Source organism: Protopterus annectens, chromosome 5.part0 (genome assembly GCF_019279795.1).
Source record: "Protopterus annectens isolate FY-2018-M chromosome 5.part0, PAN1.0, whole genome shotgun sequence".
NCBI classification, from domain to species: Eukaryota; Metazoa; Chordata; order Ceratodontiformes; family Protopteridae; genus Protopterus; species Protopterus annectens.
In genome coordinates, this window is record NC_056735.1 from 1,288,545,961 (window position 1) to 1,288,573,911 (window position 27,951).

The following is a 27,951-nucleotide window of genomic DNA, read 5'->3' on the forward strand; positions in this document are numbered from 1 at the left end:
GCACTGCATTATGTTTAAGAGGAAAAAGAAACTGATAACATACTTCACCCTCTGCAATGAAATCAAGAGAGGTTCTTCACTTAAAGTATTAAGGAAGACAGAACAATTTATTCCACTGGATATATATTATGAGTACATTTTAGATTAGCATCATTACTTTGTTGCTACCAAAAATGAATGGTACATGTGGAAGCTGAAGCAGCCCAACCTGTATCTGCTGCTCTCATTGTTTAATAAGCATAAATAATCTTTATTTCCTCCATTGTTGAAAATGCCAGGTGCTCTTCAGATTTGCATGTTGCTACACTATACTGACATTCCACAATGAGATGTATCCATATACTCAATAAAAAGAATGCAGATTAGATAGTAAAGCTTATCTGCCCTCCAATATCTTCTTAGCTGCAAAATAACACTGAGGCCACCAAGCATTAAACTGATATTTACTAGCTTATGAATAATTTACAATTACAATTAAAATGTATAAAATATAGTTTTCAGGATATACATCAAAATGTTTACATTTTTGAATACAAGCACTTCCTTTGTTAGGTTCACCATGGAAATACAGCAAGATGTAATACACTTCTTAGACATTTCCACTCAGAAAGATAGAATAAACAATGGCTTTATGTCTACACTATATAGAAAGCCAACTTACTCAAACACATTGTTACATTTCCACAGTGGACATCCTTTCAGCCAAAAAAGACCATTGGTAAAAAGACAATGTGTACGTTTAGCACGTATGATACGTGATGTTATGAACTATGAAAAGGAAAGGGATATTTTGAGGGACATGCTACTAAGGAAAGGGTACCCCTTTACCTTTGTAGATCCAATACTTGAAGAGGTAACCATGAAAAGAATTAATGGTAATTTTTTTCCTCTGTTGGGGACATGAGATGATGGAATGATGCAAGTTAGACAGGCCCAATCACAGGTGGACAACACCGTTAATATATATATATGTATGCAATGGTGTTGTCATTTAATTCAGAGTTTTATGATATGAAGTATATTATGTACAAGAATTGTAGTATATTTGAACCCCAAAATGAACATTTGAAGAAGGTGGGGGACAAACCATTACTAGTATTTAAAAAAAGATAAATGTCTAAAAATTCTAATAGAAAGTGGAAAAAGTGATACTAACAAGGGGAAAATGTGGGCATTTTCATCAATGTCACTTTATATTAGAGGGGGACAGTGTCCATGTCAGAAGTTTTGGGGACATTAGGTTAAAACACAAATTTAACTGTAATAGTACATTAATGGTATATATAGCCATCTGTCACTGCTGTGGACAATTTTATAGAAGTAAAAGTATTAATGTTTTTAGAAAAAGAATATATCAACATGTTTATGACATTCAAACAGGCAACACAAACAATGCTTTGGCTAAGGATATAATAGAAAACCCTGGACATAATTTCAGGTTTTCAGCAATTGATCAGGTCAATAAATGTATAGGAGGGGGTCCATGTGAATTGTTGTTGGAATACAGAGAACTAATGTGGCAATTGAGAGTTAATGCCACCAATCCCCTGAGACTTAATGGTATGGTATCAGTTTCTAGTTATTTAAAGTTAAAAGCAGGGTACCATGGGTAGTAGCCTATTATCATTAGGTACTAAAAAACAAAATGTTTTTCAACATTTTGGGTGGAGGAAAAATAGATAAAAAATAAATAAATCATAAAAAATAAGGAATAAAAACTTAGGAAAACTGTGTGTGAATGGGTGCTATGTATTTGACTTCAAACAGCTCAATCCCAGGTCAGATAGACAGAAGAGAAAACTGGGAACTGACCCCTGTACGTTAGTAACAACCTGCATTTAATTGCTGGAACCTGTGTTCTGAGAGACTGCCTTCCAGACTATCTGCAAATATACAGAGCTGTGTATATTTTTTGGTTATCGAGTTTAATCTATCTGCAAATATACAGAGCTGAGTATATTTTTTTTGTTTTAGAATTTGTACTTTTTGTTGTTGCTTACTTCTCTGTTGAAACTGTTTTGTCCCATCCACCCTCCCCATTTTTGACTTGTAGTTTAAATTTGGTGGCTTTTGCAGTTGCCCGCCCCACTGTAGATTTGATCTGGGACACTCCCCCAGTCCTATTTTTTTACCACATTCTACCTAATAAACTCTTTCTGCACTTGCTTTTGGTCCTTTTTAATTTAATTGCATTTTTTAAATTGTGTTTGGTCTAAAATTGCTACATACTCAAGTGTGCTAGCTTGCACTGCATGTGAATTGTTTTTACTACTTGCTTGTGTGTGTGTGTGTGTGTGTGTGTGTGTGTGTGTGTGTGTGTGTGTGTGTGTGTGTGTGTGTGTGTGTGTGTTGGGGGGTTGGAAATCCTTTGCACAAATTCATTACAGATTCACATGGGCATGTGAGTACATTACTTGGACTGTGAATTAGTTATACACAAAAGAAATAATGTCGATTCAGTACCAAGTAACTATACCTTTGCAAATGTTATACTAAATGTTAGCAAATATTATCTTCTAGTATCAAAGGCAATTCAAAGTCACCCTGTCTAGACCCATTCATCAGAATCAATCACAGTTTTTGAAGATGAAATTGTAGAACTCTTTTCTTCTCAAAGTCCCCAAACGTCTATAAGATCTCAGGGACACTCTCTGGAAGAATCACTAAGAGTACCATGTAGTTATCTGCAAACAGAATAATGATGCAATCTCATCAGCATCAAGGGCTTTAATTATCATATGATATGACACCAGTAGTTTATATACCTGCAACTGAAACACACTCCAGAAAGATTAACACCCAAAGCAAATGAACATTTGAGCTATGGCTCTCTAATATAGTGAAGGAATGCAGTTAAAAACCTGTACCCGCAAATCTTGTGACTAATGCCCATAGAGAACTTTTATCTGATAATTTGGCACAAGGAAGATGTTCTTCAGACTTGCATGTTAGCGTCTCACCTAGACATACAGATAGTCCAAACATGAGATGTACACATTTGCTTAAAAAAGAGCACTATGTTAAAAAGCAGAACAACTTTTTTTCTTGAAAGTACAGCGATATGCTTTATCTTCATTATAAGCTTCCTTATCATCCCAGACCTTTTTGTTAGAAAATAACTTTGAAACCGTCAAAGAATAATATGATATTTGCATGATGAGTTGAGTTTGGAGATGGAATATATCTAACTGGAGAAAACCTGAAATAATAAAATTCCCCTAAGTTATGGCTGTACAGGTTAAAAAGGAGAATGATGTACTTAAGAAGGGCAAACAAATAGTGTGGCTGAACGTCTGGAAGGCTAGATGAAGAAGTAGAATAAAAGAATGCTGAAGATTAAATGAGGGGCAGGGACATTTTGGAACTGTATGGACAGCTATAGCTAGACCTAACAAGACTTATAAATAAATCTGGATGCAGGAAAAGCTGACGCTAGACTTAAAATGGCCCACAAAGACAGTTATCCTAGTACAAACCTAAGAACCTAAGAAATACATTCAGACAGGCTTCAAGGGAAATGTGAGAAAGGATTGCTGACTACTTGACACTAAGCAAGTTTGATCAAAATCCTCTATTTTTTAAATGAAAGGATACTAAAATGTTATACATTTCAGCAGGTGAAAGGTAGTAAGAGCATATTCCATGAAAATGTGGCATGAAAATGTGGTTAGATTGGGGAAATATTTGCCAGTTTTTAGCAGGCCCTTTATAGCTGTATGGAATGTAGATTTATACAGAATGGTTTTCTAAAGATCACATTAAATTTGAAAATACTGAGTATAAGTCAGTCTGAAAGCAATCTATTGAGTTTAGATACTGGCTTGGTGACCACACAGCTAAAAAGTAAAATAGGGAGGTAGAGTGGGGTGGGGAGATTTTGATGGATTTTTTACAAATTAATGGAATACAATGTAGTTGCAGATAATGTAACAATTTTGTGTCATCTTTGGAAGCAAATGATTTCAGCCTTTGTGGAAACAAGCTCACATGTGTAGTATTTCCCAAGGAAAAGTTGGAGAAAAGGACTTTGTAGCTATCAACTTACATTTTTCAAATACACCGATACAAAATTTGACACACAAGCACTTCATGTAACATTGAAAAAAGTATAATTAACCTGGTAAGGAAAGAGGTCATCTTTGTTTCAGGCAGTTATTATTAAGGGAACTGAAGACTGTTGTTGGATAATTCAGAAGTTGTAAAAAAACTCCTACTAAAAAGTGGGTTGGCATTATTTAATATTAAGAAAGCATCCAATGCACTGAGATTAGACTTTACAATGTTTCTACTGAAATAGTGCAGACTGGGTATATTTTTCGTAAGAGGGGTTATGAAAATTTTATGTCTGTTTTTCTTCACATTTTTGAAGGGACAACTCTATTTCTATGTGTAAAGTGAGGTGAAAGCAGTAGAAATCATGCATTTATTTTATGAAGATTGCAATTTTTTTCCTTTGGGGTATGGAAAATAGCTTACCAGATAAATTTAAAAAAATTATACTCTTCAGACAGCAATTGGGTTTTTATTATTAACCAAAAAAATATCTGATTGATCATTCTCATAGTTTCAGGGGATAATGTTAAGATATATATGGCAGTTGTGATGGAGGCAGCAAAATATTTGGGTATGAAAGTCAATATAGGGAAGATACTCTATGAAACAGATCAGGTGATTGAAGTTAGATCGATGGTAGACATAGAGATGTCTTGAGTAAATGCAAGGTCTTGACAGAGTGGATGTCATTAAGATGATGGTTCTACTTCATGTCTTGAATTTATCTAGACATATTGTATTTCTGTCAAGAGAGAAAAAAGTTTTTATAAGCACTGAAGAGCCAGTGGTGTGAAGTTACCACGGCTGGAGGAAGAAACCTTTTTAGGATATACACCCACTAAAAGTATGAGTAAAACAAAATCCAGAAATGCAGTACAATGGAGATTAAAGAAACTGGTATGCTGAATGAAACTGCTTTTGTTGCAGGAAGTGTGTGTGTGTGTGTGTGTATTGGTGGTGGTGGGGGGGGGTTGGAAATCCTTTGCACAAACTTGTTATAGAATTCCCATGGACATGTGAGTACATTACTTAGACTGTGAATTAATTATAGACAAAAAAATAATGAAGATTCAGTATCAAGTAGCTATACCTTTGCAAATGTTATACTAAATGTTAGCAATGTGAAAATTTATAAAAACAGTGCACTGTGCAAGATTTAAAGATAAGTCAATATTATAAAATAGGAAAAGGGTTCTCATTTCTATATAAAGTATGGCATAAGAAGTTAAGTAAGAAGAAACAAGATGGTCTCAAGGAGAAAGCATGAAATAGAGTCAGGGAGTCTAGGCAGGCCCATTGAGGGATCAAATATTTAGATTTCCTCAAGGATGATATTTGACTCTAAAAAGATCAAAAATGATTGACTCAGGTTTATGACAATGTTGTGGCTGAGATAAGGTTGGGGAGTATTACATATTGTGAACTGTGTGCAAGTGAAGAGTATTTATACAGACTTTGCAGCAACCATTTCTGATGTTTATGGTAAACCAGCCCTAATACTGTGGATTTTTTTATTTTGGTGGGAAAGTGAGATAATATATGTTGGATAGTAGAGGACTTAACAGAAAGGAAAACCTTGAGGTGGTGGTCAGGGAGGTTTGCATTAAGAATATGATCATAAAAAACAAATGTTAGCTATGGCTGTTAATAGTCATAGCACTTGATGAATGACAAGGGTACTGGGAAGGAAGTGAGGATGAGGTATGCTGTGCTGGTGAGGGCAGTGGAAGGACTGGCTTAAAACTAATAGAGGTCTCTGGTAAACATTATATTGAAAATTGGAAGTGTAGCTTTTGGTTTTATAGAAGGGTGTATTTCTGTACTAATTATAAATTAATAGCAGATTCAAGGGCTTGCCCATCAATTCAAGTAGTAAAATTAATTGTGTGGTCATATTGGTGGTGCGCCCTTTATTAAAACATGTGGATGGTGCTCTTTTATGAATGGAAAGGGTGACTTTAAATTGAAGTGCATTTACTATTTTGCCTGGGCCATGATAATCGAATAACACGGTGTTTCAATTTCCCTGTAGTGCCTACATAGTTTTGGTAAAATTCAGATCATGTTTACATGAGATTTGATTTTATTCCATTGTTGATTAAATGGAAGAGTTCAATTCAGGGACCTTAATAGTTTTATTTTGTATGGCTTACTAGGGTGCTTGGTGTATAACTGCTGGTTCTTTAAAATGATTGTAGTAGCCAGAGACAGTGGCTACATGTTTTAGCCTAGATTTTAATTTAGTCATTTATTTATTTGTCTGTTTGTTTGTTGGTTTCTTTATTTTGAGGTTTATATATTGTGACACCCTTGCACCTCATTAGAAACTTTATGTAACAAACTCTCTAGGTGCCATTTTCTACGAACAGTATGTAATGAAGGTAATTGCCTTTGCTGCCTACCATCTAATGGTAAAGATATTTACAATTTTGTTTTTCACACTGCATGTAAGGGGAAAATACAGCTATAGCTGAGGGTGCATGCAGTAATCTAGCTAAATGTGTATTCAAAATGGGGTCTACATTTTTTTTAAAAATTTGTATTGTGTTACAATGTCAGTGTTGTTATTGCTTGCACGATGCAGTAATAATATCATGTACACATGTACATGTCAAAAATGTTAATAAAAAGTATATCTAAGAAAATTAGCTTCCATACCACTGCCATCATTTTGCACACCACTGAAGTGCGGTCCATCGGTCTGTAGTTTCCTGGGCTACTCTCGGCTCTGGCGGTGGAGAGCAGCACCACTACTGCAGCGCATGCTCACAATCATCAGGGGCTATACCCTTCCTAAGGAGCTTGTCAGATGAGCTGTCAGGGGGCTTGCTGAGATGGCCTGTCAGAGATCTTCAAAAAATGCCAGCAGCCCTTCTGGTCTCTGCACCCTCTCCTCCTTCAGGCACCTCAGAATAATTTTATCCAGATCTACTGTTATCGATATATGTATTATTTTCATAGCCCTGTCTAACCTTCCCACATTTCACTCTGTATTCTACTTTGTTAATCACTGACTAAAACTACTGGTATATAATATTTGCAACTCTTTAGTCAGTTAAAGCCCTGTCTTTTTCTAAACTAGTTCTAAATTTTCTTCTTTGGCTTTTTCTTTCAACCACATGTGCATATCTGAAGAAAGCCTTTTCTCCAAGCATAATGTCTGTAGCTAAACACTTTTTAGGTCCCACTTTACCTGATTGATGCAAGTTGTTATCCTGTTTTAATTCTATGTAGATCCATTCCATTGATTATTTCTCTTCTTGTTCCAATCTCCGTAGGTGTTACATTTATCATTTTGGTTGCTGCCATGTCTTTGCTGAATGAATGCAGATTTCTCTTCCTTTTCACGTTAGCTATTCCTTTTGAAGTTTAGTTCATCCCTCCCCAGGATGGTTTCCTTTGAAAGTTTCTGATACTTCCTGTACCAATTGTTCTCTTGCTACCTTCATTGATGTCTGGGGTCTATATCATATAATCGAATGATAAAATTCTCGAATGCTCTAAAGAGCAAAAATGCTGAAACTCAAACTCCTTATTGTGGGGGCCTGCAGCCCCCACAACCCCTGCTAAACATTTATTCCAACTCCAAGATCGCACTACAGTGAGGAAAGGGCAAATATTCCAATCTTCACTGTACTGCAATCTCAATAACGGAACTTTGAGTTCCGGCATCTTCGCTCTTTAGAGCATTCAAGATTTTCAAAATTCGATTATATGATATAGACCCGACGTCTGTTTATAATTATTGTTATTCTCTGCTGGTCTCTGTTCTTTGCAACCTCTCCTCTTCTTCATTGCAAATGCAAACAATACTGCTGCATGGTAGTTATTAGCCAGTAGAACCCTGACATACAGACACTCCACTGTCTCCCAAAAAAATCAGTCATAAGAAGTTTTCCTTCCTTAGTCTTATTTTGCTCAAACATTTCCAGATTATAAAATTCCATCAGTCTGTTCTCTGTAGCCACTTTGGATGACTGGATACTCCAGTCTGCCTCAACAAAGTTAAGGCCTCATATAAGTTCCATCTTCCTTCCAGTGTCTCTTTTTTCTGTTCTGATCTCTACAAGATGTCAGCATACAAATGTTACTTTTAACTTTAACTGTCTTTATTGCAAGGTAGCCTTTCTATGGGTTCTTGTCCTTCTCTTGCTCATACTGTCAGTCTGTTTGTCTCACTCTGTTTACTACTTACACAGTCTTGCCTTAGGTTTACTGCAAATGCTCATGCATGTCACTGTCTATTGTATCCTTTCGGAATGTGCTGAGCATTGGTACTATTGGAAGCACAACCTGCAATTTTCCAGACTCATTTTTTACACCGTCACCTTCTAATATGTGTAGTATCCACTTTAGCACACAGCATTTCAATTACATTTCAAGCACAAGAAAAATGTTAAGCATTCTCTCTGCTAAATGTTTTCCTCTATTGGTGATGTATACTTAACATCTTTTACTATTACTGTAGGCATGACACATGCACACTTTTACAAATCACACATTCAGAAATTCACGTAAACCTACCTGGGCACCCACATTTTACACAACTCACTTTCATATATGGTATGTTTTATTTTCATGTTGTCTAGATAATGAACTTGATCTTTTTGTTTTTTTCTCTTCTGAGGATATTATGCTTATCTTACATAATATTTCCATAAGACTAAGATTATTTGAGGTTGTTGACATATGAAAAAGGAGGTGCACTTTAGTTGTTTGGTTTTTATTCGTTAAACTCATCTGTTTGTGTAGGAAATGCTATCCAAAACATTGTTTGTACTGACAAAGAAAAATGGTGTGGCCTGGGGATCAAATATTTCACTGAGCTAACAGTAGCGAGTGATAAGTCCCCAAATGCAGACGTGCAGTATACAGTACCCTTTTAGTGACACTAACATAATCCACAAATTAAAGACATAAATAATTGGGGAAGTTTTAGCTATATTCTGTCACTCCTTAAAATGCATTCAAAATATTCCATTTGCTATTTCTATTATTCTGATGATCAGTATCAAAATGTTACTGACAACTTCAAGTAATAAGGTATTATCTTTTCTATATTAGCCAAAATAAGACACATGAATAATGCCTAAAACTAACAAAAAAGCTAAACAGAAAATAAAATGTGTTGTAGCATTCCGAAGTCTAAACAGAGTACAGGAAGGCTCAGTGTTGTTTGTAATATGGCAAAGTAAATCACAGAGTGGTGCGCTAAACTTCAGCTTAGACATCAGTTTGTGATCAATTACAACACTAATATGTTGAACTTATGGATGGAGTTATATGGCATCCAACTTATTCAAGACTAGTGTAACATCTTATTAAATCATTTAATCCATGTATCACTGTAATTCTAATATAGGCACTATGACAGAGAAGACATGATATAAAAAAGCAAGTCGCATGTTATATTAGCATGCAGAACCAAATTTACAATAAGCATATGCTGTTCATATTTTTTAAATTGCTATTGATGCAGCTTTAAGAGAAAAGTTTATTCAGGCAGTAGAATTGTAAGAAAATATTCAGTGCAGTCATTTGATCTGAAGATATGCCATCATTTCATTTTATGCATTTGTTATTGTAGAGGGGAAACAATTTGTAGTAATCACAATTTGCTTTCTTTTTAGATTGTTTGTTTTCCTTGCCATTGAAGTACACTCAGTTGTTTACTCATCAATGTAATACTCTGGAATTATTGCATTTTTACTCGACTTGTTAAAACTGAGATCAGCATAGTTGCCTTCATCTGATGCACCTGCGAAATGGACAGATGCATACTTTTCTCCATCTTCATGACCCTTTTGTTTCTGTATCTTTCTTTTTTGCGATGATCCATTTTGTATTTGAAGTGAAGCATATGTAATACCATCATTGTTCATACCCTAAATTATAAACAAAATATATGTAAAGAATCTAACACTGTAACTATCTTTCCTTTTTTTGTATAGATAACATTTCAAATCTAATTGCACTATAAATATAATATGCCTTGTCTTCAAATTATGTAGTTCAATGCCACAACAATATTTGGGTGTTTAAATCTCGGAGAAAGAATTTCTTGCTCAAACCCTGCCCCAGTAAATAATAATTTGGTACACATAAAGTATGTGATTCTACTCATTCATTCAGACAGCAAACACAGCTATGTCAACTATAATATATATATTATCTTCATTTTCATTAAAGACGCATATGCTATATACATGGCTAGTAACAATTTCTTGAATAATAACTGATACATAAGGTGTAAGAAGTCAAAGATAACATCACTGAATTTTATTTGTTGCTGTGTTATTATAAGAAAATATGACTAAGTTTGCTTTATTTATTTCTTTTCTTTGAATGTTTTAAGTTAGTTTACCAAATTAGAGACAATTCCAAAAATGGCCTATCTTCAAGCGCATTGTTGGTTAAAGTGTAACACTACTAATATGTGAGAACAGGGGGGTACAGTCTGAATTTAGCTGTTTAAATGCCAGTATACATAGTACATAATTATCACTTGCTATAAAATAAGTAGGCATGCAAATATAGTAAATGTTCTAAAAGTTCTGATTTACAAGTAATAAACCTAATCCTTATATATATATATATATGATTGTCTCATGAAATATCGATGCTCAAAAGAGTGATTCAAAAAAGAGGAATCATTTTGGAATTAATCTAAAATTATCAAACACTGCACAAACTAAAAGTAATGTTTTTTGCAGGGAGACAAACCCCCAGCACATTCACACTGCCTGCAAATTATGCATACTAACTCTGAGAATGCACAGTAGCTGTAAGGGCAAATTCACTTACCCTGCTACACCACAGTCTCATGCAAAAAGCTACCAGCAAAGCTACCTTTGAAAGAACCTTTGCACATATGAGCACTTACTTTGTTTTTTAATATCATTAAATTTAGTTTACAACTATGTTTATATCTACATATATAGATAGATAGATACCTTCTAGGTATGGGGCAGTTGTTGCAAAACACTTTTAATGCCATTTCCTCATGATCACAGCAACGAGACATGGGTAGACAACCCATGTCCTATTAGTATGCATTCTGTGCACCTGATATCGTTTTCTGTTAGTAACTGATTACAGTATTTTCTCAGCAATTTGTACTGATATGACTAGAGATTACAAGGAACTATAGATGGTCAAAACATCTGGGACAAAAGGATTGCCACCATTCTCCAAGGCAATAAAAAAAGAAAAACCCTTCACACTACCCATAGAATGATCTTTTTCTGTCTCCTTCCCACTACTTAGCCCATCTTTATATCCCATGTTTGATGCAAAAGGCCACATCAACTGGAGCTAGCATCTAGTATTAAATTGCATTTATGTTATTCTTGGATATTATTTCATTGCATTAAAGATATACCACTGGGAAAAAAAGTCAGAGGTGGTGATTTTACAAACTGTAACATGTACAAATATTCTCAGTCAGAAAACTAAAGGTTGTACAATGATTTATTGGCTACTTGATTATCATTCTGATTTCCAGATAAATTGAAAAGTGGGTAGGCGGCAAGTTTATGGGATGGTTTTGTCTTACAGGTATTTTTTTTTAATTTTGGCATGAAAACAGATCTATGGGCACTACTAGCTACAGACAATGGTCACAGCGGAATACAGTTGCATTTTTTTGCAAAAATTTAAATTTGCTAAACTCTACATGGAGATTTCCTGTGACAGCAACTTAGAATCCATTAGTGTGGCTGTGTTTTTACAACTTATGGTGATAACATATTGCAAGTTATCAACAGAAGTGGCTATCTGTTTGGGGGGCAATTGCTGTCAGAAAGTAAATAGACTGAACACAATAAAGTGATCACTGCCATGACTTGATGAGAGTGGGATACAGCATAGCATTTGAAGAATACAAGATAAAATATATTGCTGTGATAATTAGTTATTTCACTTTTTCCTGTCAGGAGACTGCATAGATATGGAAACAGTAGTAATATTGTATGCTGTTGACATCACAATACACCTGTGTCTAGTTTTTTAACTTAATTTTATGGTAGTCAAGATAGGTTGGGTTGCCCTATAGTAAGAAATGAAAATATGTTATTAAGACTATTTCATCACTTTTGAACAACCCATATCATAGGCAACTGTCAGATATTATTATCTTCATTGTCTTTAAAGATGCATATGCCATATACACCGCTAGTAACAATTTCTTGAATAATAACTGAGGTATAAGGTGTAAGAAGTCAAAGATAACATCACTGAATTTTATTTGTTGCTGTGTTATTATAAGAAAACGTAAAATCCAAATAACACAAGAGTCACCAGAGCAAGTAAAAATGTGAATAAACAAGCTGAAGAATAGGAGTCACAATCTGTATAAAATCCACCGAGTTTATTGTAGAAATGGTAAGCGTTTTCACAAATAAATTTGCTTCATCAGACCTAACTGATCAAATGAGGTCATTTCCTTTTATACTCAATTAAATTCAAACTAACCAATCATACATTTACACATTAAAGATGTACTTACACATTTAAAAATATATAACCCAGAACTATATGGAAATATATGCAATAAAACTATAAATTATACTCTAATTAACCTACAAAAATATTAAAAAATAATACAAAGATATAATAACACAAATAAAATCTACATTATTTCCTAAGTCTCCTATTTCTCAGTTTTGCTGTAATAGCTATATGGTCATTTAGCCCCTTACCCAAATGGGCTCAAAGCCTAACAATCCATGTAAGTTCCTTTGTCTCGGTTCTATTGGATATATCTCCCAACTCTCATCATCATATACTAACTCTAACACTTGAAATCTAAACTGATGACTATCATCATTCTCAATAATGTGCTTTGCTAAGGCACTATACATATGCCTTCACCTATAGCAATACATATGGTCGCAAATTCATTCATGAAGGCATCTGTTCATCTTCCCAATATAAAAGGAAGAACAGATAACACACTGGGCTAGGTATATAAGATTTTTACAAATGCAGTTAGCATTGATGTCAAAATTATATACTTTATTAGTATCAGGGTGCTTAAATTCTATACCTTCATGTATAAAGGTGCAGAAATTGCAGCTTCCACATTTAGTGATCCCCATGCCCATACCAAGTCTCATTTCATTTGTCTTACTTTTAGGATAACATAACCTTCTTTTCAGATTCTTTGTATTTTTAAACAAAATATAAGGTCTCTCCCCCACTATTTGAACTATTTGATCATCTGTACGTAGTATTTTCCAATTTCGTTGTAAAATATTCCTGATCATAGCATGATCTCTAGCATAGGAGAAAATAAAAGGTGTCATATTCATTGTCCTATTCACCATATGGCTGGCTGTATTGGACTCAGAAAAATACAGCCTAGCCCTAGTTTTCCTCATGTTATGTACTTCACAAGATATATTATTGACTTTACTTCTGTCATAACCTCTGTTAACAAAATCAGATGTAATATGTTCAATCTCCTCATGGAGATGACTATCTCTGTCAGTTAGCCTCGAACAGTGCATAATTTGGCCCTTGACAATGTTGTTAAAAACATGTGTCGGATGCATACTAGTCCTATGTAAATAGGACGGACAATGACATTCTTTAATATATCTATCTGTATGCAAAGAACCACTTTCATCAATACTAATCAAGATATCCAAAAAATGAATATGAGTCTCAGAACATTTACCAGGGAATCTTAAAAACTCACTACTGCTGTTCAGATGCTCAACAAATATATAATACTAGATGTTTCTCTGCTAAAGGGTGAGAAATCAAGTTATTTGTCTCCCATTCAGCCATCACCATGTTAGCGTAGCTATTAGCACAAGGAGTGCCCATAGCTAGGCCCAACAGCTGATGGTAATATTTCCCATTGAATAGGAACACATTGTTACATAGAACAATATTTAGTAACTCACATAATAAATCAATATGCTCTCTAGTATATACACTACATCTTGTTAAAAAGCTCCTAACCATACAAATTCCCATATTATTAGAAATAATGGTAAATAATGAGGTAACATCATATGTCGCCAATAAAATACCTTTTGCATCTTTCTTTACATCATTATTAAACATGTAAAGCTCTTGAAACATCTGCTTAGTATCACGTAAAATGTAGGTATGATGCTCAATTATAGATCTTAATTACTTTTCAATATAAATACTAAGTGGCTCAGTAAGCCATCCCCCACTGGCCACTATTGGCCTAAAAGGAGGTATTTGACAATATCTATGGACTTTAGGAAGTCCTTGTGAAGTTGGTATCAATGGTTTCTTGACAATAAAATAACTAAATAAATCTTTAGTAATAATCACCTGGTTTGCAAATTCTAACAAGCTATTAGTCACTTTCATAGTAATTTCATGGATATCATTTAACTTAATTTCATGATATACATCTCTATCACCCAACATGACAAGAATAGAATCCTAATAAAACACACTATCCATAACAATAATCTGTCGCCCCTTGTCAGCAGGTCTAACAACAATACTGGTATCATGTACTAACACTTCAAGAGCAGATCTCTCATATTCAGTGAGGTTGTCAGGCATTCTTTTCATACACCTATGCTGTTTATCAAAATAATTATAGAACTCAGTCTTGCACACTTTATAGAACATGCCTAGAGATGAATTAAATTGTGGACTGCATAAACTAGGTTTTTTAAACAACATATTCCTACCTAGGTCAACATTGTCATTCAATGCTTCATTTTTAAACATTAATTTAAGTTGCACATTCCTCAATGCTAACTTAAAATTAATTAAGGTATCAGCAACATTAGCAGAAGTAGTGGGAATAAAGGACAACCCTTTATTCAAAACGTTGCTTTCAAATTCAGAAATGTACCTTTTAGAGATGTTCCAAATCAAATCATCTCTCATTTCTCCCACATTGTTCTTATCATGTTGCCATTGTTGAAGTTATCTTGCTTCCTCTTGTGGCGCCCACTTTGCTCCAGTGACCCTACTGATTGCTTTTGTTTGGATCTGATGGGGAACGGTAAAAAAGGCTGCTGAATATTAGCCCCATTGCTCTTCAGTCGAACAACAAGTTCCAAACAACTGTCTGAAGTTCTCCTTCCAGCATCAAGATTGTTACCCACACCGGTCAATGGCAAAAATCCATCATCGGCTGAAGGTGTCTCATACACTGAGACATTTGTATGATTGACAGGCGAACTAAGCAACAGTGCTGCTGCACCAGATGCTCAATTAGTATCAGAACAATCCACCTCCTTGGCTGTTCCTATTACATGAGCAATGCTCTCAAATCTTGACTAACCGTCTGTTTTAGATAAAGTGGAAATTGATGATGAAATAATAGTTCTGTTCCCTCGCCCTTGCCTGGTTGTATGCAATGGTTGTTTGGAGTTCCCAGTATTCACCTCAATCCTCCGTGGCCACATAAATACATGACCCAAATCGAAATCTTGTATGTCTCTCTCTATTTTTTGCTTTTTCAATAGGATGAGCTTATGCTCATATATTTTGACATTATCAAGTGTACCAGTAAGGTAGGAGTCAGCATTTTCAGGGCCCATTAAATCTCGCACCTGGGTATAGCACATTTCAACCTCATTTGTAAGCTGTGCCTCAAAAGATAAAAAAGTGTTCATTTACCAGGTGTATGTATGCAAAACTGGTCTCAAGATTTATTTGTTGCCATTTAGTCAGCAATTCTGGCAAGTAAAAATGCAAAACTGAGAAATAGGAGACTTAGGAAATAATGTAGATTTTATTTGTGTTGTTATGTATTTTTATTATGTTTTTAATATTTTTGTAGGTTAATTAGAGAATAATTTATAGTTTTAAATGTGTAAATGTATGATTGGTTAGTTTGAATTTGAGTATAAAAGGAAATTACCTAATTTGATCGGTTAGGTCTGATGAAGCAAATTTATTTGTGAAAGCGCTTACCATTTGTACAATAAACTTGGTGGATTTTATGCAAATTGTGACTCCTGCTCTTCAGCTTGCTTGTTTGTTTGTATATATATATATATATATATATATATATATATATATATATATATATATATATATATATATATATATATATATATATATATATATATATATATATATATATGTGTGTGTGTGTGTGTGTGTGTGTATGGATTCACTTTATAATCTCGAAATATAGAAATCTCACTTTTCAATATTTCGAGACCATAAAATCAAATGTTCCAAATCCCAAAACTCAAAAACTGCAAAACACAAAATCACGCACATAAACACACTATACACCACACAACACATACATCATACAACCCACACCACAACAAACAAAACACACACAAACACAAAAACACAAAGAAACAAACCTACACTACCTATATTACAAAAATGACATCTGGAACAGCAGCGCATCATAGGCACACATACAGTGTCACCCCTGGTCCGTGTAGAATTCTTATAGCATATTTGCCATTTTAAGGATTTCTTATTCTTAAAGTTGAACTTAGGTTGTTCACCAACAATGGAGTGAATGTTATCATCTAAATGTAAAATAGAACAGTTATTCTTAATAACCTGTATGACACTCTTAACATCACTAGTATAAAAAATAGACATAGGTAGTGTCTTAGCAACTACAGTCGAATCACTAAAATTGTCATTAACCAATGGCGAACTATGAGAATAGTAAGGTCTACCCCTACCCTTTCTATTTCCTCTGGTAAAACATAGTGCGTCATTAACATCCTTCTTCCTATAGCCTCTGTCAAGTAACTCACACCTAAAATTATTTATATCTCTTTCATAAAGAGTATTTTGAGGCTAAATAATGAGGATAGTGATTCAACTGTAGTTGCTAAGACATTGCTGTTCCAGATGTAATTTTTATAAATTTATAGATCCATTTGTAGATTTTAAGCATCCTGTTACTGACAAGGTGTATTGGTTTAAGGTGACTGCTGATTGTCGCAGCAGGAACCTGATTTATTTAGACAAGTGTAGGACATGTAGCTGTTTTTATATAGATAAGACAATGGGTCCCTCCTTGAGAGAATGAGGAAACATTTATATTGTATACATAGATCTGATTAACACAATGCCTTGGCTAAGCATTTTGTAGAATATAGGAATGAACATGCTTTTGGATTTAGAGTAGTTGAGACAATAAAGTGTGATGTACGTGGGGGTGATTTTAGCAATTTTACTGAGGAACATGAACTATGCAAACAGACAGATTTCCAGGCATCAGTGGGAGAATCTCTATTAAGCCAGCTTTGAAAGCTAGGGGTCTCTTTAAATGAATAATGGTTGTTTAATTGATTGTGTGTTCTTATTGGATAGTTAGAATTATTAACTGGCATTATTTTTGCTATTTATTTAATCTGATTCAGTTTATGTATTGTCTGATGAAACACATTGATTGTGTGAAAGCACTTACCTCAAATTAGTATTAAAACTGTTTTTATGGTCATTGTCATGTTTTGGTGCTATTTTGTCTTGGTTTATATTACATATAAATTGGATTGGATAAATGAATACTACTATAGAGAAATTCATGACAGATACTCTAAATTGAATACAAGAAATAGAAACAGTGCTTAATAATGATCAGGCCGATGAAATACAACATCCAAGGGACTGAACAGTTAAGGCTGAGAGATCAAGCAGCAGAGGCAAGACTGGATATGATAGAAGAAGTCTTAAGGATCCACCAAGCAGATCAAGATGAAAGAATGTAGGACTAAATGGGATACCAAAGGCCTAGAGGGGGCGAGATACCTTCTAGCAGTATGGGCTGCATTACCAGCAATGATATTTAGATATAGCACACAGGACTCACCAGTCTCCAGGTAACCATCAGAGTCACGAAGGAGTTATAGTGTGCTTTAAATCCTGCAGACAGAAAGAAAACCTGTCAATATTATTGAAAGCTGGGACAAAATGGATATGAGGATTAGTGAGCATTTTCATTGATAAGGACTTTTCCTAAAATAAGTAGAAAATATGCACCATATTTTACTGCAATTAGACTAGCTGGACACAGAGGTATCAGAGAAAAGAAGCAATATCCAGCTAACTGTAAGGTGTCCCTTCCTAGTGGAGTAAAAATACGAGATGGTCCAAATAAAGCACTTCACTGGACTGAGGAGAAGGAACTGTAAGCATAAGGTATAGCATGATCCTCCCAACAAGCAGAGCTACCAGAAGTGATGCAAGCAGAAGCAGAAGAGCTTAATCCATTTCCAGAAAGGTTCTTTCTGCAATTCAAAAGATATCAGGAGCCGAAAGATTAAGTGGAGATGGCTCATCCTCGCTGTAGGAAGAAGCTCACTATACTGGGAGAGAGAAAGTAACTCCAAAATGTTGCTCGTAGGTAGTAGTAGGCTAGCATCAGCAACCATGCTTCCAGTAATGTAGGGGAAATCATTAAAAAAGCAATGGGAGGAGTATATATTCTAATAATGGAGGAACTGTATGCTATAGTGACTGGTAGAGTAGGGTGCATTACAGGCTTTGGACTACATTTAAGAGGAAATTAAAAACAGATATGGAATACTGAAAGCAAATGCTTAAAACAGATGTTTTTGGGAGAAAATCTTACTGAGTAAAAATTCAGTCCCTGTTTGATTTATATAACACAATGAAAGATGGATGGTACCATATAATCCCAAACAGCAGGAAAGGACAATACATGTAGCTAGATTCTGGAGAATATGGCTACACATGTGGACAGTCTTGAGCTGGACCTTTGGGGTTAGTTTTGGGCATATCATGCCCATGTCTTGGAAGAATTATTTATATCAATGGTATATGTTATATTTTATGTGTTTATATTGCAATACTAACTGGCACATGCCTATTACCTATTGTGCAAATGGAAAGTACTGTTGTATTACAAAAATATAGATAGAGAGGTTGAGCAGCTTTTACTCTTCATGCACAAGGATAGGATACCTTTAACACAAAGAAAACAGTTGAGGAAAACTGGTTCAGTTTTGGAGGGTGGAAGAAAGATGAGAGAAAATGACAGCACCTAGAAGAGGTAATGCTTTTGAGGGAACCTTTCAAATAACCTAAATAGCATTAATGGTTAAAATGGAGAATATTACTTTACTGATTTAGAGTATCAATGGTTTATCCAAACTCATTAAAAGAGAAAGGATTATGGTTGTACTGAAAAGGAAAGAAGCAAACATTGCTCCACTAATAGAAATCCATTTAACTCATGGCGAACACCTACAACTGAAAAGGAAAGGCCTTGCCTGATTGCAAACTCTGTTTACAAGGAAACTAGAAGAAGGGGACAGTGTTATTAATCACGAAGCAACAATTCCTTTGGGTGGTTGGGAAATTAGAAGACCAAGAAGGAAGCTATGAGACACAGAAGTACATATCTATGGACTATTCTTTCCAGATACATCCCGGCCAGAGCTACACAATAAGAAGTAAAAAAAATTAAATCATATATCTTATAATTAATGATAGACAGGCTATAACACATATAGTTAAGACTACTGCAACATTTGATAATTATAAAAGCTGAAAGTATACTAAGGAAACACTACATCAATCAGGTTCATGGGTTCATAGGTGATTACTGAGCTATTGACCTGAAAGTCTTTATAAGCCTAGATGTGTGTGCCCAGTATAATACTAGAGAAACCCAATATAAAGGATCTTGCCTAAACTCGAGATTTTAGTTAGCAATGACTGCTTATATCTAGGAAGGTCATAGGTGAAATTCCCGGCATGAATTTAGTTTCTCATCCAGTCATCCAGACCACACTTCAACAAGGTCATAGAGGGGCTTTGTTTGATGTGAACTGATAGCCTATTCAAGAGGAGTGGCAACCTCGGAGAGATAAACCTGTCTCTCCAGTAAGTCCTATTTATGTCACAGGCCAGGATAACGACCCTGGAGCGGGTGACCTGGTCTCATTTGGCTTGTGAATATGCAGCATTTCTATTAGGTTTGAATCTGAGATTGCTCTGTAGGCCAGGCACATGTCTGAGTACAGTGACAATGACTTCAGTCTATCAATTTATGACGTGTTTTAAGTCCTGAATGTTCTTGGTTAGAAATCTCTGAGGTCTCTCAAGTTGCTGCAGGTGCCTGATAAGGTACACACCAAAGGGAGCATTGTACTCAATTATTGGCCTGATGTTGGTCAAGTACATGGATGTTATGACCTCTTTTGCTCTTGAGGCAATGCCTTTGCTAATTAGGTGTGTAGCATAGAATGCCTTCCTTACCACAGTATACACATGGTGGTCAAAGTCTAGGCTAATGTCAACCAGTGTTCCCAAGTCTCTCACTACTGAGTTGTTACTTAGGGTATTATTATTATTATTTATATGATAATCTACAGGGATATTGTTTTTACCAAAGGGGATGATAATGCATTTTTTTGCATTGAGATTGAGACCTTGGCTTTGGCACCAGTCATTGGTTTGTGCAAGTCTCTCTTGAAGTATATTGACATTGTTTGGGGATTCAGTGATTGCAGCTAATTTGCAGTCTTCCACAAAGTTAGTCTAGCCCCTCTGTTTTGACCTGAACTTCTGAGAAGTATATTTCAAACAATAGGTGGCCCAGCACTGACCCTGTAGAACCTGAATGGTGACAAGTCTGCTGGCTGAGATAAAGTCCCCAACTTTGAGTGTGATCTGTCAGTGAGCTAGTTAGCAACCCACCTGACAACATAAAGGTTGATATTCAACTGGGAGAGTATATCAATGATGCCTGAATGTAGGATTGTGTTGAAAGCCTTGGATAAGTCAAGGTAGGCTGTATACATAGATTTGCTTTCATTTATGACTCTGGTGATATTTTCAGTGACGTCAACCAGATTTAACAGGCATGACCTGCCTTTGAGAAAACCAAACTGTGTTGGATCAAGGGATGGGAGATAACTTATATCCTTATTTATAAGATTCATGTTAATTCATTCCACGGCCTTACAGATAAGGTTGGTTAAACGTATGGGTATGTAGTTCCCAGGGTCTGTTGCTGTACCCCCTTTATAAAGGGGGGTGATGGTTGCTATTTTCCATTCAGCATGGACAAAGCCAGTACTCAGGTTGTGGTTGAAGAGAGTGCTTAATGGAGTTGCTAACTCATGTTTTAGACCATTTGTAATGCAACCTGGGATGCCATCTAATCCCACAGAGGGTGTGTTTTTGGCCTTGGAGAGAGCATTTATGTCTTCTTCTTTGGAGTTGCAAGGTGGGGGAGATGTAGAGAGAATGCTTTGTGGAATGTTTTGACGGGACAGGGTGGTGAAATTTTTGCCAGACCTGTCAGCTATTAGGTTAGCTGTTTTTCTAGGATCAGTGTGTGTGATGCCATCCACAACTAGTACAGCATATGTCGGGGTCCAACCGTTTAGGTTATGGATATAGCTGAAGAATGCCTTATGGTTATCCTCAGCCATGGTTGTTAAATTTTTTTCAAAGTGGCCCTTTGATTATTTTACAACTTGCCGTATTTGTTTGTTGAAGCAGAGGAGGGTATTGCTCCAGTGTTGGAACCTCTCTTTTTATTCTTAGACAGCAACTTCTTCCTCTTGTTGTATAACTTATTAATGCTACATGTCCACCAGAGAGGCTTGTTTTTTCTTGAGAATCTTGTTTAGATCCTATCAGATACAGCTGTGTCAATACATTTGTATAAGTGTTTGCAAAGGGCACTTGTGTATAGTATAATTGTCAATGCCATCTGTGGAAACAGGAGCTTGGAAATTATTTATGCCATCCCTTAGGAGGGCATAATTAGCTTTGGTGAAATGTTTTAGTCTGATTTCACCTAAGAGGTGTTCAGATATTATAGCTACTTCAAATGTGACTGATTTGTGATTAGATTTAATGCTAAATTAAATCCTGTTTTCACAGTGGGGAGCGAAAATTGATGGTTGCGGTTTAACTGGGTGCTCTAAACAGGGTCTATACTAATGGGGTGCTCCACAAAGGGTCAATGAGACTATTGTAGATTTCATGGTTTTAAGACTGTTTAAGGGGCAAATTTGCAGCTGAGGTGCTGTCTGAGCAGCTAAGCACAATTTAAGCACTTCTCATCAGAATCACTAGCAGCTACTGAAGTTTTTTCATCTATAACCACCAATGATTACCCCCACTGTGTGGTAGCATGCAATGATGCACAGAGGTGTGCTACACATAAATAGATGAATACAACAGAGCAGTGTCTGTTTGCCTAACTCTGTGGAGCTATGTTAAAACAAGCGGTAAAACATGCAAATGTGGGGCTTATGTAGCAAGAATGAGTGAACTGAATTAAACAATTTAACCAATAAAAAAAGTTCAAAACTGAGCCATGTCTGAATCTAGTCTATACTACAGCAGACAAAAACTGCAGCAAATCAGCAAAAAACAGTTTTAAAAAACAATAAGCAAAATAGTAAGAATACAGTTTAAAAGTGCAAAGTTTAGTATAAATTTGTACTTATGGTTAGTAGAATGGAACAGATTCCTTGGACTGCATTCTCCTGCCACAAGGTTGCAGGGGGCTCCATTTAACAAACAGAACCAGATTCAGCAGGTCTGAATCTAGTCTATGTTACAGCAGAGAAAAAGTACAATAAATCCACAATAATAGTTTTAAAAATCAGCACTGTATCAAAAATACATTTTAAAAGTGCAAGATATAGTATAAAATTGTATTTACGGTTAGCAGAATGCAACATATTCCTTGGATTGCACAGATGAACACAGCAGAACACTGGCTCGTCACCTTACTCTGTGGAGCTGTGTTAAAAGAGTGAGCAAACTGAATTAAACAATTTAATCAGTAATAAAGCTCAAAACTGAGCCCTGTGCCAGCAACCTTCAATCAGACGAGTCCTAACTGTGTTCTTCTGCCACAAGGGTGCGGGCGGGGGGGGACCCTCTCCAACAAAAAATAGCCTGGTTTAGTGCTCACTTTAACAAATAGAACCAGATTTAGCAGTTCTGAATCTTGTCTATGCTAAAGCAGACAAAAAGTGCAACAAATCAGCAAGAACAGTTTTAAAAATCAGCAGTATAGCAAAAATACAGTTTAAAAGTACAAAATATAGTATAAAGGTGTACTTATGGTTAGCAAAATTAAACAGATTCCTTGGATTGCACAAATAAATACATCAGATATCTGAATAGCAAATACTATTGGAAAGATTGGGACAAGGGTCTTCTTTTTTCTCAAATGGGCATAATACCTGGTCCCCTATGTACAAGGGTTACATCTTATCTGAAGTTGTATGCCAAGTTAAGAGAGGAAACGGGGCTGTTGATTTTTTCTGGCCATCCTTTCTGAAGGCAGTGTTGCAAGGTGCATTAAACTTCAGAAAGAATAAGCAGTTGAATCTCCCCTCCCCATATAAATTAAAGCAAAATAAATGTAATTAATGGCTGTTAAAAGTACTATATGATCAAATGATCTAACTTGACAGGATTATGCCAGAGGAATGGGAAAACAGCAAGCAAGTAACAGTAAGGAGAATAGAGATTACAGAAAGGGAGACTGTGACAAATGAAAGGGCTAGTAAACAACAATAGCATGGGATAATTATAGAATTACAGTTTAAGAGGAGAGACATTTCAGAAGAAGACCTTTTAAAGCCACAGTAATTTCAGCAAATAATTCATAGGTTCATAGGTTCATAGGTTCATACTAGGCTATCTGCCCTAGGGCATTTATAAGCCTAGCCAGAATGTGTTTGGCTTTCGTCACCCATTTTAAATTAATTTTGCTATGCCCTTTTTCGAGGTTAGTATACTGTGCCTCTGTCTAACAGTGACACAGAAGTGATACCTGGGGTAAACCTACGATCTCCCATCCACTCATCAAGATTCCTCTTGAAGGGAGTCAATGAGGGACTCTGCCTAACCTGGACTGGGATTTTATTCCAGAGTGAAGGGAGCCTCTGGGTTATGAATCTGTCCCTCCAGCATGTCCTATTTATTTCAGTGCTGAGGTTCAAGTCTCTCGAGCGCATAGCTCGATGGGATTTTGATTTTCTGAGGTGCAGCATGTCCATTAATTCCGGGTTGGACATGGCTTTATACGTCAGGCACAGATCGCCTCTGAACAGGTGGTATGCCACTGAGTAGAGCTGGAGTTTCTTTAACCGGGCAGCATATGGCATCTGTTTGAGCCCTTTGATCCTCTTGGTGAGGTACTTTTGGGGTCTTTCCAGTTGCTGCAGGTGTCTGGTAAGGTACATCCCAAAAGGGGCATTGTACTCAATTATGGGCCTGATGAGGGATGAGTAAAGAAGCACGATGATCTCCCCTGATCTAGATGTCAATCCCTTCATGATTAGGTGGGCTATATAAAATGTTTTTCTAACCACTTTGGCCACATGGTTGTCAAATGAGAGATTGCTATCAACTTGGGTCCCCAGGTCCCTAATTACTTCTTCTGTACTTAATGGATTACCACCTATGTGGTAATTTGTGGGCACTTTGTTTTTGCCAAAGGTGATGACTATACACTTTTTGGCATTTAGCTTGAGGCCATGGCTCTGGCACCAGTTGTCTGTTTCTATGAGGCCCTTTTGGAAGATGCTTGTGTTGGCTGGAGAGTCGATTATGGCACCCAGTTTGCAGTCATCTGCGAACTTGGTCAGCTACAGTCCTTCCGTGTTGGCCTGTACCTCCGAGAAATATATACCGAACAAGAGAGGTCCCAGGAGTGAGCCTTGTGGGACACCACTTGTAACTGGTTTGGAGTCTGACATGGCTCCAGCAATTCTAACCATGTGGGTACTGTCCTTGAGCCAGTTTGCAATCCATCTAGTGACATAGGGGTTTATATTTAAGCTGGTGAGCTTATCTATAATGCCCGCGTGGAGTATTGTATCGAAGGCTTTTGCGAGGTCCAGGTAGGCTGTGTGGACCACCTTCCCCTCGTCAATGGCCTTGGTGACTGTTTCAAAGAAATCAACCAGGTTTAAGAGGCAGGATCTGCCATTATCAAAGCCGAACTGGGTAGGATCCAGTATCTGTATGTCCCCAATATCTTTATTTATGAGGTCCAGGATGACCCTTTCCATAGCTTTGCAGACCAAACTAGTCAGGCTTATGGGGCAATAGCTTCCAGGATCCGTTGAGGCACCATCTTTATGGAGAGGGACCACTGTTCCTGTACGCCACTCTTTGGGCACATATCCTGTAGTAAGGCTGAGATTGAACAGTAGTTTTATGTTTGGGTTTAGCTCTTCTTGGAGTTCATGTAGGACGCAGCCCGGGACACCGTCTGGTCCCATTGATGCTGTGTTTTTTGCTTTGGAGAGGGTGGCTCTTACTTGAGCATCTGAGATGTCAGGGGGGCAGCACTCTGCTGGGATAGATATTTGCCCTTTTGGTGGGGAGTTTGTGCTGAACCTGTCAGCTAGGATGTTGGCAATGTCTGTGGGTTCAGTGTATTTTTTGCCATTTTGGACTAATTCTGAGCATATCTGGGAATTACCACCCAGGTTCCTAACATAACCAAAGAAAGCCTTGTGATTATCCTTGGTGTCCTGTGCAATTTTTCTCTCAAAGCTGGACTTAGACAATTTTATGAGTGCCCGTAGTTTTTTGCTAATAATGATCAATGATGCCTTCCCTTTTTGGGATTTTGCTCTATCATTTAGTAGCTTCCTCCTTCTATTGTATAATTTGTTTATGGCTGGGGTCCACCAGACAGGACGTCTGCCTTTGGAGGATTGGGTCTTGGTTTTATTTGGGATCGCATGATCCATGCATTCCTGAAGGTGTTCATAGAATGCATTTATAAAGGATTCTGCGGTCTGGGCTGTATTTTCCACAGGCCCGGGGGCTTTGAAGGATTCCACCTCAGTTTTGAGGAGTGTGAAATTTGCTTTAGAGAAGTTTTTCACTGTGGTTTTCTGGGCAGGGGTGGGGTCAGGATGTGAATATCCAGTGAGATTAGTTTATGGTCTGATCTTACCAGTGAGGGATACACTTCTGGTCTGGAGCATAGAGTCCCCATGTTGGTGATGATCAGGTCCAGTATGTTTTCCCCTCTTGTGGGAGTGGTAACAAGTTGTTCCATAGCATTTGAGTTTATAAATTCTAGGAACCTTTGGGCTAAGGTGTTGGAGCTAGAGTAATGCTCCCAGTCTATGTTTGGGTAGTTGAAGTCACCCAATATAATGGTGTTTGGAGAGACCTTCATATTTTCCAGTGTTCTCAGAAAGGCCGAGTGGGGTTCCTGGGTTTGGGGGGTGGTCTGTAGCAGGCTATAAACTGGAAGGCAGTTTTACCCACTGTTAGTTGCACATGGATAGTCTCTGATGCTTTGTGCTTTGCCACCAACCTGGAGGTGTGGGTATCTTTGATGAATATCGATACTCCCCCTCCTTTTGTGGTTCGGTCCAAGTTTTGGGGCCGAAAAGCACGGTATGAGGTATAACCTGGTAGTGCTGGGGTGCTCTCGGGAGCCCTGAATCAGGTTTCTGTTACTGCACAGATATCGATGTTCTCCATGCTAAGGAGAGTTTCGAGTGCATGCATCTTGAGGTTTAGACTTCTGGCGTTGAGTAGCATTACTCTTAGTTTCTTATCCCTTGTGATACCTATGGAGGTGGGTTTGTCTTTTGAGCCTTGCCTAAAAAAGGCACTATGGGGGTAGCAAGAGCCTTTGCCAATATCCGAAAGCCCAGTGGTGACAGGTGCAAGCCGTCCCTAGTGAAGCATCGTTGCTTGTCGAGCATATCATCCCAAGCTGACAGGCATTGGATCCCCTTTGAATGACACCAGTACTTAAGCCAGTTGTTGAAATTGATCATCTTGTCTTCATATTGTGGCATCATTCTTGGTGAGGGTAAGATGCTACTCAAGGTCAGGGTCATACAGGCCTGGGCTACATGCTCAGAGAGCTCCTTTATGTCTCTTTTCATGTAGTCCAGGGAGGTACGTCTCAGGTCATTCACACCAGCATGGACAATGACTGAGTCATATTTGTACTTGCCTTGGAGTGACCTGAGTGCTTGTGTTATGTGGCGGATCCTAGCGCCCGACAGGCTGCTCACCGTGACCCTCTCCTTGTTCAGCCTGGTGAGCAGGACATCAGTGTGCCTGATGATAGAGTCGCCTATTACAAGTGTATCAGGTGCGTTGTTTAGTCTTAAGGGCTGTGACTGTTCGGCACACTGGCTTTGTGAGATATGTGTTGCACGTGTTTTGTTTTGGGGTAGCAGTTGCTTGGGTGTCTGCTTTGGAGGTCTCTGCTGCTTAGGCAGATCTTTATTTAGAGCCTCCGAGTATGTTTTTGTGTGATTATGTGTTTGGTTTGCTGTTGTGGTAGGTCTATGTGAGACTGGAATTGTAGTGAGTGTGGTTTCCTTCTCCTCCTGACTGGTTATGCCAGTACTGAGTTGAGAGAGCTTAGCCTCCAGTTTGGCTATATGGTTGCATCTCTCACATGTGTTGGAATTTGTTGGGAGGAGGAGAGGGTTGTCTGTGTACATGAGGCAGTTGTAACATTGCCTCAAGATTCCCAGATTCACCAGCTGGACCAGAGAGGAGATTGACAACTGACCTTTGGACATGCTAGAATAATATTGGGAATTCCTTAATAATTGAAAACAAGGGCCAGTGAGGAGTGAGGGTGTAGTGCTTTTAATTTTTAGTGCTGACTTATATAATTGCTTTAGCGAGCAAGTGCCAGGTAACTTAAGTGCAATGTGTTACAGGTAACTTAAATGCAAAAATGACAAACAGTAACTTTCTTTCAAGTGAAACAAGGAAATAAGTACAGTAAGCAATGCAGATATCACTAGTGATCCACAGAAGCACTGAGAAGCCACGTATTAGGTGGAATTAGCGTTCCAGGGAAATAACAAGCAAACAAACAACAAGCATATAAACAAAGTTAGATTCAGCAGGCCTGGATCTAGTCTATGCTACAGCAAATAAGGTGTACCAATTTCAGTA

The 27,951-nt window shown here is 37.0% G+C and overlaps 1 protein-coding gene across 1 annotated transcript in view; it reads right to left on the reverse strand.

The window, feature by feature from the left end:
* Window positions 1–8,760: 8,760 nt before the first annotated feature.
* LOC122801624 (signal-regulatory protein beta-2-like) overlaps window positions 8,761–27,951 on the reverse strand; it is a 547,020-nt gene continuing 527,829 nt past the window's right edge. Inside the window, exon 7 of the mRNA XM_044071104.1 lies at window positions 8,761–9,938. Coding sequence (XP_043927039.1) covers window positions 9,723–9,938 — 216 coding nt within the window. The 3' untranslated portion in view covers window positions 8,761–9,722. The remainder of the gene's footprint in view (window positions 9,939–27,951) is intronic.